Source organism: Baudoinia panamericana (assembly GCF_000338955.1).
Source record: "Baudoinia panamericana UAMH 10762 unplaced genomic scaffold BAUCOscaffold_15, whole genome shotgun sequence".
Classification (NCBI taxonomy): domain Eukaryota; kingdom Fungi; phylum Ascomycota; class Dothideomycetes; order Mycosphaerellales; family Teratosphaeriaceae; genus Baudoinia; species Baudoinia panamericana.
Genome location: NW_006911271.1, coordinates 940,373 through 954,675, shown reverse-complemented (window position 1 = coordinate 954,675; position 14,303 = coordinate 940,373). Strand labels below are relative to the sequence as shown.

General features: G+C 56.1%; 4 protein-coding genes across 4 annotated transcripts; 2 read left to right on the top strand and 2 right to left on the bottom strand.

The window, feature by feature from the left end:
• Positions 1-128: 128 nt before the first annotated feature.
• On the top strand, positions 129-1,673 carry BAUCODRAFT_79984 (uncharacterized protein; the record flags this gene model as incomplete). Its single annotated transcript, XM_007683297.1, has 2 exons — positions 129-533; positions 588-1,673. The coding sequence occupies 2 exons, from the start codon at positions 129-131 to the stop codon at positions 1,671-1,673; spliced, it is 1,491 nt and encodes a 496-aa protein (XP_007681487.1).
• A 1,440-nt stretch (positions 1,674-3,113) lies between these two features.
• On the bottom strand, positions 3,114-8,690 carry BAUCODRAFT_80053 (uncharacterized protein; the record flags this gene model as incomplete). Its single annotated transcript, XM_007683305.1, has 2 exons — positions 3,114-4,479; positions 8,419-8,690. 2 exons carry the CDS (start codon positions 8,688-8,690, stop codon positions 3,114-3,116), a joined length of 1,638 nt encoding a protein of 545 aa, XP_007681495.1.
• Positions 8,691-9,530: 840 nt separating this feature from the next.
• Positions 9,531-11,592, bottom strand: BAUCODRAFT_330337 (uncharacterized protein). The gene has a single exon (XM_007683604.1). It carries the CDS (start codon positions 11,488-11,490, stop codon positions 9,811-9,813), a length of 1,680 nt encoding a protein of 559 aa, XP_007681794.1. The 5' UTR covers positions 11,491-11,592; the 3' UTR covers positions 9,531-9,810.
• Positions 11,593-12,186: 594 nt separating this feature from the next.
• Positions 12,187-13,616, top strand: BAUCODRAFT_39680 (uncharacterized protein). Its single transcript, XM_007683246.1, has one exon. The coding sequence runs from the start codon at positions 12,308-12,310 to the stop codon at positions 13,199-13,201; it is 894 nt and encodes a 297-aa protein (XP_007681436.1). The 5' UTR covers positions 12,187-12,307; the 3' UTR covers positions 13,202-13,616.
• The last annotated feature ends 687 nt before the right edge of the window (positions 13,617-14,303 follow it).

The window sequence follows — 14,303 nt, the reverse complement described above, 5'->3', positions numbered from 1 at the left end:
CATGCGTGGTACGACCTTTGGCACAGAGCCCACTCAATTTGACACCCTCTCTAACGCCATTTAACGCGTCTTTAACCTCACACGCGTCGCACATACACAATATGGAAATAGACAAGTGATCTGAAATCATGAAGGACGACGATCTGCTCTCAGCACCCTCGGACCAACAGTACGTAAGTCTAGAGCGGACAGCGTCAACATACACTCCGCTTGCAACGTACAATCTTCCCAAAGGCGAGAACCGTCACTATCAGCAACAATATGCCGACATGTACTTTGCACGTCTGGCGCAACTCAAGCCTGCCGTAGAGAAGCTTGCAAGCGAAGCGTGGGCCGAGTTCGAGATTGCGGGTGAGACTGCGCTACGTAAGGATCGTGTATTGGATGTACGACAAGGTGAACTCTGCTGGGTGGCAGGTACCGTCTATATGGAGATGCCGCTGAAACCAAATGTGCTCGAAGACATCGGCAAGGAACACTGGATTGCTGCCCCGCCTCCACGGATAAAGTATGATTCGGGTATTGGGCTCGGCGTGAGTGGCGAGAGGGGCGCACATAGCGATGCGCACGGCGGCATAGGCGCGCAGATCATGCTGGAAGACGAGTCTGGCCGCCTAAGGCTGACCGGTGGATTTCTGCACGAATGCCTACTCGTGACAGGTGCTATCGTGGCCGTTGTAGGCACGGAGAACAAAGATGGTGATTTCGAAGTGCTCGATCTGCGCGTACCCGACTTACCGAGGCAGCCGGTGAGATGGGAACTTGAAGACGGTAACGGAGCACTGAACGGCAAAGCGACTCAGGAGGTACGACCAACGGCCGGTAAAGTAGCCATCGTCTCCGGTCTTGCCATTTCCGGAGACGAAGGCGATACGCTTCTTCTGGACTTGTTGCTCGAGTATCTACTTGGCGAGTGTGCCGAACCATCAATGCAGGGGGATGCGGCAAAAGTATCTCGACTCATCATAGCTGGAAATAGCCTCTCGAACTCTTCCCCAATCCCAACACGCGAGGAAGTCGTAGCTGCTTCGAAAAAGAGCGGGCGAAAGATTTACGGCTACGATAGCTCGTCGTACAACGCCGCACCTACCGATCGCTTTGACCAATGGCTTGCTGCTCTTTTGCCATCGATGCCGGTCACTCTGCTTCCAGGCGAACAAGATCCGACAAGCACGAGTTTACCGCAGCCACCAATCCATGCTGCGATGTTCCCACACGCCAGAGCCTACATGAGCTTGCCACAAGCACGTGAGGATGCTAGCTGGTTTGACAGCACCACCAACCCAGCCGAGTTCAATGTCGACGGCTTTCGCTTTCTGGGCACTGGCGGACAGCCTGTGGACGACGTCTATAAATACATCTCTGACTGCGAAGAGCGGTTGGAAATGATGGAGGCGATGTTGCGATGGCGGCTGACCGCACCCACAGCGCCTGATACGCTTTGGTGCTATCCTTTCCAGGACGGCGACCAATTTGTGATGAAGGAGTGCCCGCACATATTCTTCGTGGGTAATCAGCCCAAGTTCGAGACCGCCGTCATCGAGGGACCAGTGGGCCAACAAGTGAGGCTGGTAGCGGTGCCAAAGTTCAGAGACACTGGAGAACTGGTCATTGTGGACGTCGAGACGCTGGTGCCGGAGGTGGTAAAGTTTGAGATATTCGAGGAAGGATGAACGACGGTCATGGAGGCTTGACGTTACAAGCAATAAACGCTCGATGCTGCCCACAAGTTTACGAAGAGTCGACTGTTGCACCAGGTGTCGAGGCAACTATGCGGTGCAGGCCTGGTACTTCTGCGTGCATCGACTGGCCAATTCGTGCAAACTCTCCATCGCTCTCAGCATCTCCCTCAGTTTTCCAGACAAGGTGGCTTGGTGCTCAGCTACGACCGTATCTGCACGACCTGAACACGAAGGACGTACGAAGACGCATCCACCCGGTAGCTGTACCACAGAGACCGACGAACAGAAAGCGAGCCGAGCTGCACGTGGCAGCCACTAGAGCGTGGAAACTGCAGCCGTCCAGTAGTTGCTGCACAGCAAGCATCCAAACACTTGACCGCCATGCGTCCGGTCAGGTCCATAGAGAGTCGTCGACCGGTTAATCTCACGTCACGCTATATATGAGTATAGATCGACAACTTAACGGTGTGGATGAGCATGTTGTAGGCTTACGGCTACCTGCCTAACGAAGCGCTGGCCTACTGCACAAGCGATAGCTTGCACTTAGTTACCAGAGAGCACTCCATTCGAACCAGGATCAAGTGCATGAAGCGACAGTGCATGTTCCAGATTTAATGTCTTGCAAGCATGCAGACATGCAGATGAGCGGAAACGGCGCTGCCTTTGCAACGAGGCAAAGTCCTCATCATTAATTTCAAAAGGTCAGGTAGCGGTGCAACTCCCACCACAGTGAACAGAGCAAGCATTCGACCGTCCCCTTAGCAGGTGGTTTAAACCAACTATTGAGACAACCAACCGTACTCTCACTTCTACAGCAAATATACCCAACAGCATGTACTGCACGAGGAGTAAGCAGCTTTTAGCGGTACGTCGTGAGGAACCTCTCCATGTTGCAGGCTATCTGTCTACGGCCTGCCACGGCTGCAAAGGGGTCACAGCCGGTGTACAGTTCCACTCTATGGACGGTGGACACTGCATACACCTTACTGCATAGCGTGAAACGGGACTACGCCATTTGCAGGCTTCCATTAGTCGTACGACCAGAGCTGGCCAGTCAATGCGCAGCAGATAGAACAGATTGGGAGACGTACCCTTCTTGCTGTAAACCACTGCTATGGCTCGACTACGCCTATGTGGACACGAATGTGCGAGCCTTGAGACCAGGGCATTAGCCAGCTGTGTCCTCGATTATATGGCAACCACGCCATGCATAAGTTGTACGGAGGCGGTCGTGTTGTCCGCGTTTGTGCGTTGAGTCGCAGATGCTAGAGCTGGAGCCCGATACTTGATCGGTCATTACACGGTCTAGCTGTCTCCGCGCTGGGGTGAGCGCCTTTAGTAGACATTTCGAAAGCACTCCGCCATCCTTACGCCTTGCGTGCCTACAACCCATTCCGCCATCTAGCTGGCCGTGCATCATACACCGCCAACCTACTCCACCTCCAACGCCATCATCCCACCCTGATTCCTCTGCCGCCGGTCCGGCCTGTATCCCTGCCCGCTCCTGACTTCCGGACCCGCCATCTCCGCCTCCTTCTCAGTGATGTACTCCTGCTTCTGCTGCCTGATCACGGCTAACACGTTCACCAGACTGCTCCGCCACGTCTCCAACCGACTCGCCACCTCCCTCCACTGCTTCTCGCCGAACACCCTCTGCGTAGCGCGATGAATGAGGAACTCCTGGCGCTGCTGACTAAGCTTGCCCTCGACAAGTCCGGAACGGATACAGTCGATGACCCAACTCTCCGTCTCTTCGGCCGGAATCTGCAATTGACGGGAGATGGTGGCATAGGGTAATGTGCGTGTCTCCGAGGCTTGCGCGGCGAGGGTACAGAGTGTGAGGAGGCGCATCTTGCGGTCCAGCACGTCTTCTGACAGCTTCTGCTCGGAGAGAAAGGAAGGGTTGGACTCCTTGAAGTCCATGAAGTCGTCGAAAGATTGGTCGACAAAGAGTTCGAGGAGGTCGGACCAAGTCTCGTCGGATTTGCGCAGGGCTTGGACACTGTCGAGTGAGGTGAGGTCCTGGAAGTCGAAATGCTTCTCATTCTCCAACGCGGTCTTGAGCGCTCGTATGCTTAGCTCGCGGGCTTCGGAGGATGAGGGCTCGTCTTGAGCTGTTCGTAGTGCTTTGAGGAGGTACAGGTAGCTCTCTTCAGCAGCATCGGGGCTGTTACTGGCCGCTGCCGCTTTGGAGATTTCGAGGTATAATTTCTGCGCGTCTTCGCTGTCAAAGTCTTCACTAGTAGCCTCCCACTGCTTCACCCACTCGTCGACGTCTGCGAGTTGCGGGCGGAGGTTGATGTATGTGCCGCTCCTGCCCACCACCGTCACGATTGCGAGCAGGACGTGGTAGCGGCTCACATCCTCCGGCTGGATGGTGTTGAACAGCGTTCCCAGTATGCCGAGGGCGATGCCGTTGCCCGTCTGCGGACTGCTCGCCGAGCTGATAGGGCTGGTGAGGAAGTGACATACGCGCGGCAGGAAGATTTGAGGCTTCGGTGCTTGATGTATGAGGTGGATCAGAAGGTTGTACGCCGCCTGCAGTTCCCGCTCTGGTGCGCTGTTGAGTGCGGACGAGGCAGCGACGAGCTTCTTTAGCACCGCTTCCTTGTCCGTATCTGCTGCCCGCTCCTCAGCCGGCTTCTCTGCGTCGCCGAGGTTGGGCAGGATGTCGGAGGCGAGGTTGGAGCCTTCGCCGCGGATGGAGTCGATGTATGTCGCGAGTTCTTGGGCAAGCTCTTCGAACGCCCCCTCGACGAGCGAGAGGCGCGGGAGACCCGGCATCCCGGCGATGAGTCTATACGTCTGGTACTCCTATAACACTTCCTATGAAGCTGCGCTTTCGACCCTCTTCCCAAGTGTGTCGCGCTCAGGCTTGCTATATGGTTTGGTGATTATACCGTAACTGATGAAGACCGCAGAGAGGTGCTAGGCAAGACGGGGTGCACGGAGTTGGTGCCGGAGAACTATAATGTGCTACAGTCTTGTTGAAGGAGGCGCCACGGGATCGGAATAGTGAGGTGTGCCTGCCTTTCGCGGGACACGTCGATTTCGAGGTGGGGCTGCGTGAAATCTTGGCGAGCGGCCGCGTCTCCGCTTGGTCGAACTTCACTGTCTCTTCCTCCACAGCCCTCGTCCATTCATCGCTCTGGTACTAACTACTGCACCACGGCTCGTGAAGCGTAGATGTAGTCTGGTAGAAAGAGCAAGGTTTCTTGCATTGTCACAGCACTATAACCTCTCCCACAACTCCCTGAAGTTTCCTGTCTCTCCCATCGTCTATTCCACTGCAGTCTTGCAAATCTGCGCCATGGCTTCCCACTCGACTAACCACACAGACAACCTCGGTGGCATTGATACGCATCAGATGAAGGCTCATCGTGGCACCCTTGTGAATCTGGCTTGGGTTCGTGCCTCTATAGACTGTGAAGCAGGAGGAAAAGGCAGCCATCCTAACTTTCGCCTTCCCCGTCTGTTTCCCTCGCAGATCATATACACCACCGCAAAACGTCGTACATATCGCCTCCAGACTTGCGACTCTATTAAGAATGTCCGCTTCGCCTAGACCGGATGGACATGCGTACACATTCGAGGTTCTTCCATCGGCCCTCCAAACCCTCCTAGTTTGCGCCGACCATCAGCTGGATGAGATCCACTAGCACAACCAAAATATCTTGAGCACCTCAACACTGGCGGCTTCAGCCCGACCTTGCACCCTGCCGTTGACTTGGACTCACATCGTGACGTACTACAAATCCAAAAATGATATCGAGCCTGCTGCAGGAGAGATCGACCGGCATAACGGGTACGCGACCGTGGACTGGATGAGACAACCGAAGATTTACAGTGCGCTTGCTGAGCGGCAACAGGGCTTGCGGAGCGAGACGTACTTCGACAGTCTGGGCTACCAGGCAACAAGTATCTCGTCTGCCCAGCTTGCAACCCTTCGGTCAGCTTTCGCCGTGATCTTATGTTGCAAGGCTATGCACTTTCCCGCTAGGTCTGGGAATGGCAGTGATGATTAAGGCCCCAACCAACTCCATATCACGCTCCGCTTTCGCACCTCACTAATTCTCCCTTCCGTGCAAAGTTTGCAAATCATCAACAGCCTCCCGGGTTCGGGTTGATAAGGAACATGAGGCATGGATCCATCCAGATGCCGCCTTGCTTGCCGTCGACGGAACCCTCGTTGCACCTAGGGAACCGTTAGCGTCACAACAAGTCACACAGCCGCAGAAGGACTCACTCATTCACTGGGACCCAGAAGCTGTAGAAGCAGTACATGAAGTCGACGGTGATCGTACCGCAGCTCTCGACAGGCTGAGCCAGGATCTCGAGGGCGATGGTGCCTGACTCTCCGCTGCCAGGACTCGCTTCGTACGAGCTGCCTCCCGCGTTAGCACTTACTTCCTCGAATCTGATGCGAGAGACCACTTACACGCTCCCGGTCACGGCGGCAGCCTCATGCATACTAATGCTGATGCCGTTATAGTTGTTGCAGAAGATGTTGATGGCGGCCGAGATGACGGAGTTGTTGACGCCGTAGCCGCAGTTGTAGCACCACGCTCCAGGAGGGACGTATTGGCGTGGAGTCGGAAGAGACACGGTCGGATTAGGTGCGGCGAAGGGGGTGAGGACGAACCAGGCAAGGAGGAGCAGGAGCTTGAGCATTGTCATGTTCGACTGGAAAGTGAGTAGGCCAAGCTTATTGTGGTGTTGTACGCTGATTGATGTGGCGAAAGAAAGGGCGCGGATGGAGATGCGGCAAGATCCTTATATGTGAAAGAAGCCCGGCCAATGGTTGCGGTGAACGAAGAAGTGTTGCTCGCTTCACTGATTGCCACGTGCGGTAACCTGTTTGTTCGCTTTTCAGTCACTGTCCAGGCCTCACTGAGCGACCTTATCTCGGCGTTGGGAAGGCGTACTGTTCTCTCCACCCAGGAAGGCGTACTTTCCTCTCCACCATCCGCAGATGCTGGTTAAGTTTACATTAACCCGTCCTTAGCGGACCTTGCAGATATACTCTACGTTTTGAAGGACTCCGGTATCATTCACAGAAATCACAGACATTCAAGGAATCCTACCAGAAGCTTGACTATGCCGCGACAGTTATCAGACAAGCCGGAGAATGTTACGGCTCGTGCGGAGCGTGCTGCGCTGAAAGCAGCAGCTGAAACCGACCCGGCAAAGAAGGCTGAGTACGAGGAGGTTCTTAGGAAGGCCAGGGAGAGCGGTGAGAAGCACATTCCACATCTGTACAGAGCAAATTGCAACTAACACAGCCCAGCGGCAAGGGTCAACGCGCGCAAAGTCGCCGAGCTGCTCAAGCAAGAGCGGAAGCGTGAGACCAAACGCCGGTACCGAGCCGCCAGGAAGCTTCAAGCCGCCGCTGCTCAGGGTTCACCCCAAGCTGCCAACGCCGACGTTGACCATGTGGTGCAGCAAGGGGTGGACGGCCTGCCAGCTGTTGAGCCCTATGGCAACATCGCTAAGCCTGACCTGCAAGTACCGGCCATGGATACTGCCATCGAGCCCGCAAACCACGCCGAACACACCTTGAGCCATGTGCCCGGCTTCGTCCCCCTAAAGCCAGAGGAAGTGGACTCTAACGAAATGCCTCCATTCAGCGGCACAGCTACCTGCGGGGAAACGGCGTCGGCACTGGGGCCAACCATCGATCGACACGACTCCGTTATCAACAGTGCCATGGGTGACTGCAAGGGCCGTGTTATTAGCGTCGAGGACTTTGAGCGCCTCAGGCCTGCATACAGTCACGCTGGTTACTCTGAGATTGGCCACAGCTTTCGTCGGTCTACGATGACCCAAGCGAGTGACCGAATGAAGAAGGCTGAGCTTCTGCAGCTGCAGCTCAAGGAAGCACAGGCGAAGGCGGAAGCGGCGAAGCTTGAGCGAGAGATGTGGGAGCTGGAGAATGGAGAGGACAGTTGAGGAGCAGGCTTTAGCATGCGAGAGGTACCTCAGGCCCCAAGCAGAGTCTCGATGAAGCGTTTTATGGTTGGCCGACAGATATCAACACTTTCAGAAACGTCCGGTGGCGAACCTTATTAAGTACCTCGAAATTCTTGTTCTATTGCATCTGATACCAATGCTGCTGTCCGTCCTCAAGTCTAGCTCTTCCAATTTGGTGCACGGATCACAGCCGTGTGCACGGATGAAAAGTTTTTTAGAAACGTCACGTGACCTACAAAGTGTACTTCACTCGAAGGCATCTGACGGCAGCCACATGCACCACGTGACAAGATACTGATCCATCGCCAAGGCAGGCAGACGATGATGCATGCAGAGGTTGATTTTACTTGCTACCCACATCCTACATACCCCAAGTCCATGACCGCCATAAACAGGACGCATTGCACACTGTGGTATCACAAGATTATTACAACACCATCTTCCCTCTCCCAATAGAAGCCATATCAACCTCTCCACCACTCACCAGTCATCACACCTCTTCCTTAAATCTAGTCTCCCTGACCGGACTCGAACTCTTCGCATTGCTCCCAGCCAGCCCCAAGCTCGGCGGCGGCGCCAAACCCTCGTCGAAGTGATCCCTCGCCTCCTCAAACTGCTCCTCCTCACCTTCCTCATCATCACGCATCGGCTCCTTACCCTTTCCAGAAGAGCTAAGCCCAAGCTTCTCCATCAAACCCGTTTTCGGCTTGCCAGCTCCAGCTCCGCGACCACGCTCAAAGTCCTCTTCGCCGAGGCCGGACGAGACGTCGTCGTTGTCTTCGACGTCACCGGCGCTGCCTGCGTGGCGTTGGAAGGAGGATGGGGATCCTTCGGCTGCAGCGGCGGGGTTGCTGGCGATGCCTGAGACGTGCGTGCTGTCGCCGGTGGGTGCACCAGTGCCCACGTGCTCGGCTGGCTTTTCACTCGTGGCAGCGGCGGCGGCGGAAGTAGTGGTAGCACTACTGGTCGCAGTGCTGGCGGTAGTAGCTGGTGCCACCGCCTTCTCCTTCTCCTTCTCCTCCGCCTTCTTCCCACCATGCCTGAACTTACTCAAGAACCCACGGATACCCTTCGACTCATTCTCGGCCTGCTTACCCTCCTGCTTCTCCTTCGCCTTGAGATCCTCTGGATCCTTAGGCTGCACGCGCGGGTCAACAATATTCGCTATGTCGCTCTTGTGAGGACCGATGGTGTTAGGAGCCGGTCCAGTCTCGTCTCCTTCCTTCGCATCCGTACCGGTTGCGGAGGTAGTTGCGGAAGGGTTGACAGCGCTCACGGCCTTGGCGACATCGTTGCTCGTAGGAGCTGTAGATGCCGTAGATGTAGTACCCGTCGCAACTGTAGGCTCTTCCCTTTGCAAAATCGCAATATCAGCCGCCTGACTCGAGCCAGGTCCATCCAGCACAAGTGGGATGACACTCCCTATGCGGCCGGCATCAGCATCTGGGCTACCCTTCGGCTCAGCCGCAACCTTGGGGTCAAGCCAATTCGCCGTATCAGTCTTGTGCGGGCCTTGCGTGAATAACAAAGCCCTGTCGCCTTCCTCGTCATCAGCGCAAGGATCCACTTCGGCGTGCTGGGTGCCGACGACGGGCATACTGTTAGCAGCTACGTCGGTGACGGTGGCTGCGCCTGTCTCGTGAGGGTGGGCGAAGTGCTCTCGGCCCTTCTCAGCCAGCTCCTCTTCGTTCTTCGCCTTACCTGTATCAACCACATCCTCATCCTCGTCCTCGTCATCGTCTTCCTTCTCCCACTCCTCAACCTCGTCACCCACGGTTGTGCCCGAGGGACCCGCAACATCCTTATTGTCAACGACAGGATGAAGCCCGTGCTCCGCTTCGTCCTTCTCACCTTCCACGACCGGTACACCACCCGTCGCGGCACCTGCAGCGCCGGCAAGCGCCACAGTAGGCTTAGTCTCGGTCTCCGCCTTCTCGTCTTGCTTATCGTCGCGACGCCATTTGCTCGCGAGCTTGGTAAGGGTACCAGCACGCTTATGCTTCTTCTCCTCCTCCGCGCCATCAGGTGTAAGAGTGGCGGTAGCATCCTCCCGCTTGATCTCTCTACTTTTCCGCTTCTCCTCCTCTTTGCGCGCCTTTGCTTCTTCCTTCTCATGCTGCTTGGCGACCTTCTCTTCATCTACACCAACACACAAATGTCAGTTCACGCTCACATCCCAACCACACCGTGGGAAACAGAGGGCTGGGGAGTACTCACACTTCGCCCGCCTAGCCTCCATCTTTTCCTGCGCCTTCCGCTCCTTCTCCTCCCGCTTCAACCTCTCTTCCTCCTCCTTCTGCTCCCTAATCTCCTGATCCCTCGCTCTCCTCTTCTCAGCCGTGTCATTAATCTCGTCCAAGGTCGGCTTCAAGCGCGCCGCCGCGATGGCTTCAATCTCACTCTGCGCCATGAACTTGCCACCACCAATGTTCACTTGACCCGGATGCGCAGCCCGTTCCGCCCTCTCTTCTTCCGCGCGCTTTCTCGCTTTCGCCTCCCACTCCTCCATCATTGCCGGACTGACCTTGCCCGTGTCCGCGAAGACCTTCTCGTCCATGCTATGCATCTGCGCGTGCACTTTAGCTTCCGCGGCTGCAAGCAGGCGTGCGCGGTCATCAGTGCGTTTCTTTTCGTCCACCGATTGCAGGCCGGAGTTGAGTTGCGACATCTGACTACGGATACGGCGCGCATTTGCTTCATCGTCGGAGTCGTCTGGGTCGGCCTCGGCGCTGTCGCGGTTACGTGGACGACGGCCGCCGCTCATTGATAGACGTGATGATATGGACTTGCGTGGGGCGGCGGTTTGATCTGGGTAGCCGTAGTATTCGCGGTACTGCGCCTGCTCAAAGTTCTTATCGATCTTTGCGAGACGCTCTTGCGCAAGCTTGTGCGCAGCGTCCTGAAGGTTGATGTAGCGGAGCGCTTCCTGCTTCATGTCGCGTTGTTGACCGCTTGGTGTAGCGGCGGCGAGTTCTTTGGGCGTGAGATCGGATCCGAACGCGGTGCGGTTTTGATGTTCATACATCTGCTTAGCCATGCTGACAGCGGAAGCGCGGAGGGCGGCTTGGTGCTTCGCTTCGTCGTTTCCTACGTCGACGGGTGGGTGTTCAGTGAACATCTCCGGCTTCATGTGCAGATGGGTGACACGGGCGGCTTGGTTGGCTTCGCTGTCCCACCCGTCGGGCATCAGTTTGCTGTTGGTGGTGGCGTTGCTGTTGTCTCTACGGTGGACGGAGGTTGCTGCGTTCAGCGCATTGTGGCCGGCGTTCTCCGCGTCGGGATACGATGGTGGCGCGGAAGGAGGTAGCGTGCCGCTGCGATTGATGGATAGGTTGGCGGCCTTTAGAGAGTTGGATTTGCCTTCAGGCGTATACCCGCGATCGAGCTGTGGACTCAGACCCTGCGCGCCGCGCATCGCGAGTACGGCGGCGGAATTACCGGCCTTGCTGGCGGATGGCTGCCACAGGTCGAGTTTTGGGCCTTCTTTGTGCGCGAGGAGTGCTGCGCGGGAACCGGCGGAGCTGAGTTCGGGTTGCCAGAGCTCCTGCATCTTGTAGTCTTTGGCCAGGTTGGCCGCTTTCAGTCCGGCGCCGTCGCCGACATGGCCAGTGCTGGGAAAGGAAGGTAGATCTTGTGCTCGCGCGTACTTGAGCGATGCGGCAGCGCCTATTGTATACGTGTTAGTGAAGCGCTGATGAATCTTGGCCTTCGCGGCGCAACGGACTTCTTGACGAGAGCTTGCCGTCTGCTCCAAGCGGGTCCTCCTGTTTGCGATCCGGGTGCGTCGCATAGAGCGCTGCGGTGGACGCTTGCTCGGACAGCTTGTGGTTTTGCTCATGCACTGATGGGTCCGGGCATGGCACCTCGCCGGGCTTCACGCTCGCTGGCATCGCCGCCATCGTCGCTGTTATTGCGCCGCGCGCTCAGGCGTAATGAGCCGTCGCTGTGAAGCTGTCCGATCTTGAACAGCTCTATCTTAGCAGCGTCGACAGCAAAACGTCGACCAGTTTACGGCGGTGGTAGGAGTCAGTGCAGTGCAGAATGGTAGGCTGTAAAGAAGTGTATCTCGGGAATGCCGTCACCGTCGTCGCTCTGGACACCGCAGCCACAGGAAGGCGACGTCATCCCGCCTGTGGCGTGCCACATTCCGTGTGCTCCGCGGCAAAGCAAACCCACCACCGCCCACCACCGTGCTTGTCTGAACGACACAGACCTTCCTCAAGGCCAAAGTCTATGACTACAGCTACACTACATGACCGTCCACAGCAGCTGTGATCCGATGGCCAGATGATGGCTAGATATCAGACTCTTGTTCGCATTTAACACGTTCTTGGCGCTGTCACAGATGATCTGCAGCGCCGTTGTGATCGCTGCAAGGAGAGCGGTCCGACGGCTGCCTCCGCGTTGCTCACTCCCACTTCACCTCGCTTGACCACGAGTCTGCTGGTCGATGTCCAGTCTCTTTCTTAAAATCGACTGTGCTTGTCAACATTGACTCCCCTTCCCAGTCGTTGCTCACACTCAATTATACTTGCATTTGCTTGCGTCTGCTAGCCACTGTAGTCCACTGTAGTTCTTAGGCTCTACTCTGCTTCCCACGCTCCCCTACGCTCCCTACGGAATAAGACCTTCAATGTCATACTCAAAAGTATATAATGGCCACTTCCAGGCCTGACAAAGCATTCGACAACATCATCAACTTCCGCGACCTCGGCGCTTTCGTTAGTCGAACGACAGGCCGTGAAATACTGAAGCCCGGCCTCCTCTTCCGCAGTGCTCGTCCCGATGCCGCCTCCCCCAGCGACCGGCACCGCTTGATTTCCGAATACAAAATCAAGACTGTCATCGACCTGCGCACTGAGACCGAGCGGATTGAAGCTCGACGCAAATTCGCCTCTCGTGTACCATCTGCACCAGCCGTAACTCCGTCCGATCCGACCTCCCCGCTAAAGATTCCGGGAATAACATACCGCGAAATCGACTTCAACGGTTCCGCTTATACCAACGCGTTGCTCGAAAAGCTTACGTACTACCAGACAGCCCAACTCTACGCTTTGTACATCTTGGGCTACCGTAAAGAAGCCATCTCTATCCTAGGCTCTAATGTCCTCGCAAAACGCGGGCTCATCGGTCTTGCGGAAGATAGCCTGAAGCACTGTACCGCTCAAGTCCTCGCTGTCTTCAACATCCTGTGCGACCAGGAGTCGTATCCCGTGCTCGTGCATTGTACGCAAGGCAAAGACCGTACAGGCCTGATCATCCTGCTCGTCTTGATGCTGTGTGAGGTCCCACTCGAGGTTATCGAGCAAGACTATCTGCTCAGCGAGCGCGAACTCGAGCGGGAGAAGGAGGAGAAGGTTAAGGAGATCCGGAGTATTGGGTTGCCGGACAGCTTCGCGGAGTGCCATGCTGATTGGGTCAAGAAGGTTAGAAGCTGTGTGGATGATAAGTACGGTGGGGTTGAGGTGTACCTGGAGGGTTGCGGTCTGAGCGCGAGTGCGCTACGGAAGCTCCGTGCTTTTCTTACGGCGGCATCTGAGGCCAAATAATCCGGACTTGCTTCGGCCTGTGACATTGAACATGCGCGCAATCCTCGCCGTCGCTTTGAGGAGGACTCTCCAGAAACGAGTTCAGCACGAATGCCAATGGCAGGAATGGCAAGTTACAGGCGTATGAGCTTGTACGTTGCTATATCCTGGCCACCGCCAACAGCGGCAGCAGCTCACTGTCCGCTAACCCTGAACTAAGTACGCGTTGAGCACCTAGCTGCTTGCCCTAGTCCACCGTGTTCAGCTCAGGTCATCCATTCCAGTGCCCACAAGAAAAGGCTTTGTTCGGTTCTCTTACGATCCGTGTTGAAGTTTCTTAATGCTCCCTGCCGCACAAGACTCAGTCAAAGATATGGCTGACCGTGATCGCAAAGCCAATGATCATGCGGAAGACTGTGTTCACTGTGACGACAACCATGAACACCGCCAAGGACACAGTCACGATCCCCACAGAATAAAGTACAGCGTTTATCGCGAAGGTTGCAGCACGTCCACGGCCAGCAACGCGCTGCTCCTGTCCGGGTTCAAGGCGTGCACGCCGTGAAGGTACTGGCTTTAGAGCGGCACCGGTGCGAAGAGGCGCAGTCTGCGGAGCCTGTTTGTTGCGGGCTTGAGCCTTCTGAACACGGAGGACAGCGACGCCGCCGTTGTAGCCGGCGTACCCTGCTCGTGGACGGTTGCCAAGGTGACTGGCACGGTAGTCACAGGGGCTACCACGGTCCCGCAGTTCGTACTTCCCTGTGCTAAGCTGTAGCACACCCGTCTGAGGGACGTTGTTTGCTGACAACAAGGTCAGCATTAGTCGCCGGCTGTTAGCATGGGGCCAACACTTACTGCCTGCTAGATCGGCCTTGCTCTCCAACGCAGTGTCCTCGACGGGTTTACATGTAACTAAGACAAAGTGAGCCACATGCCTTAGAACTATTGCTCCAAGCCATGGCTTACCATTCTTAGGCCTGCCTGGAGGGCGCCGGGGTGTCTGCTCTTCCTCGTCCGAGCGATCACCTGGTTTGACGGCTCTACGTGGCATCACTGCTACTAGGCGCCTTGCTAGTAATTTGATACTGTCAGCAACTTGAAGCACTTTGGGTCATTCCTTCAA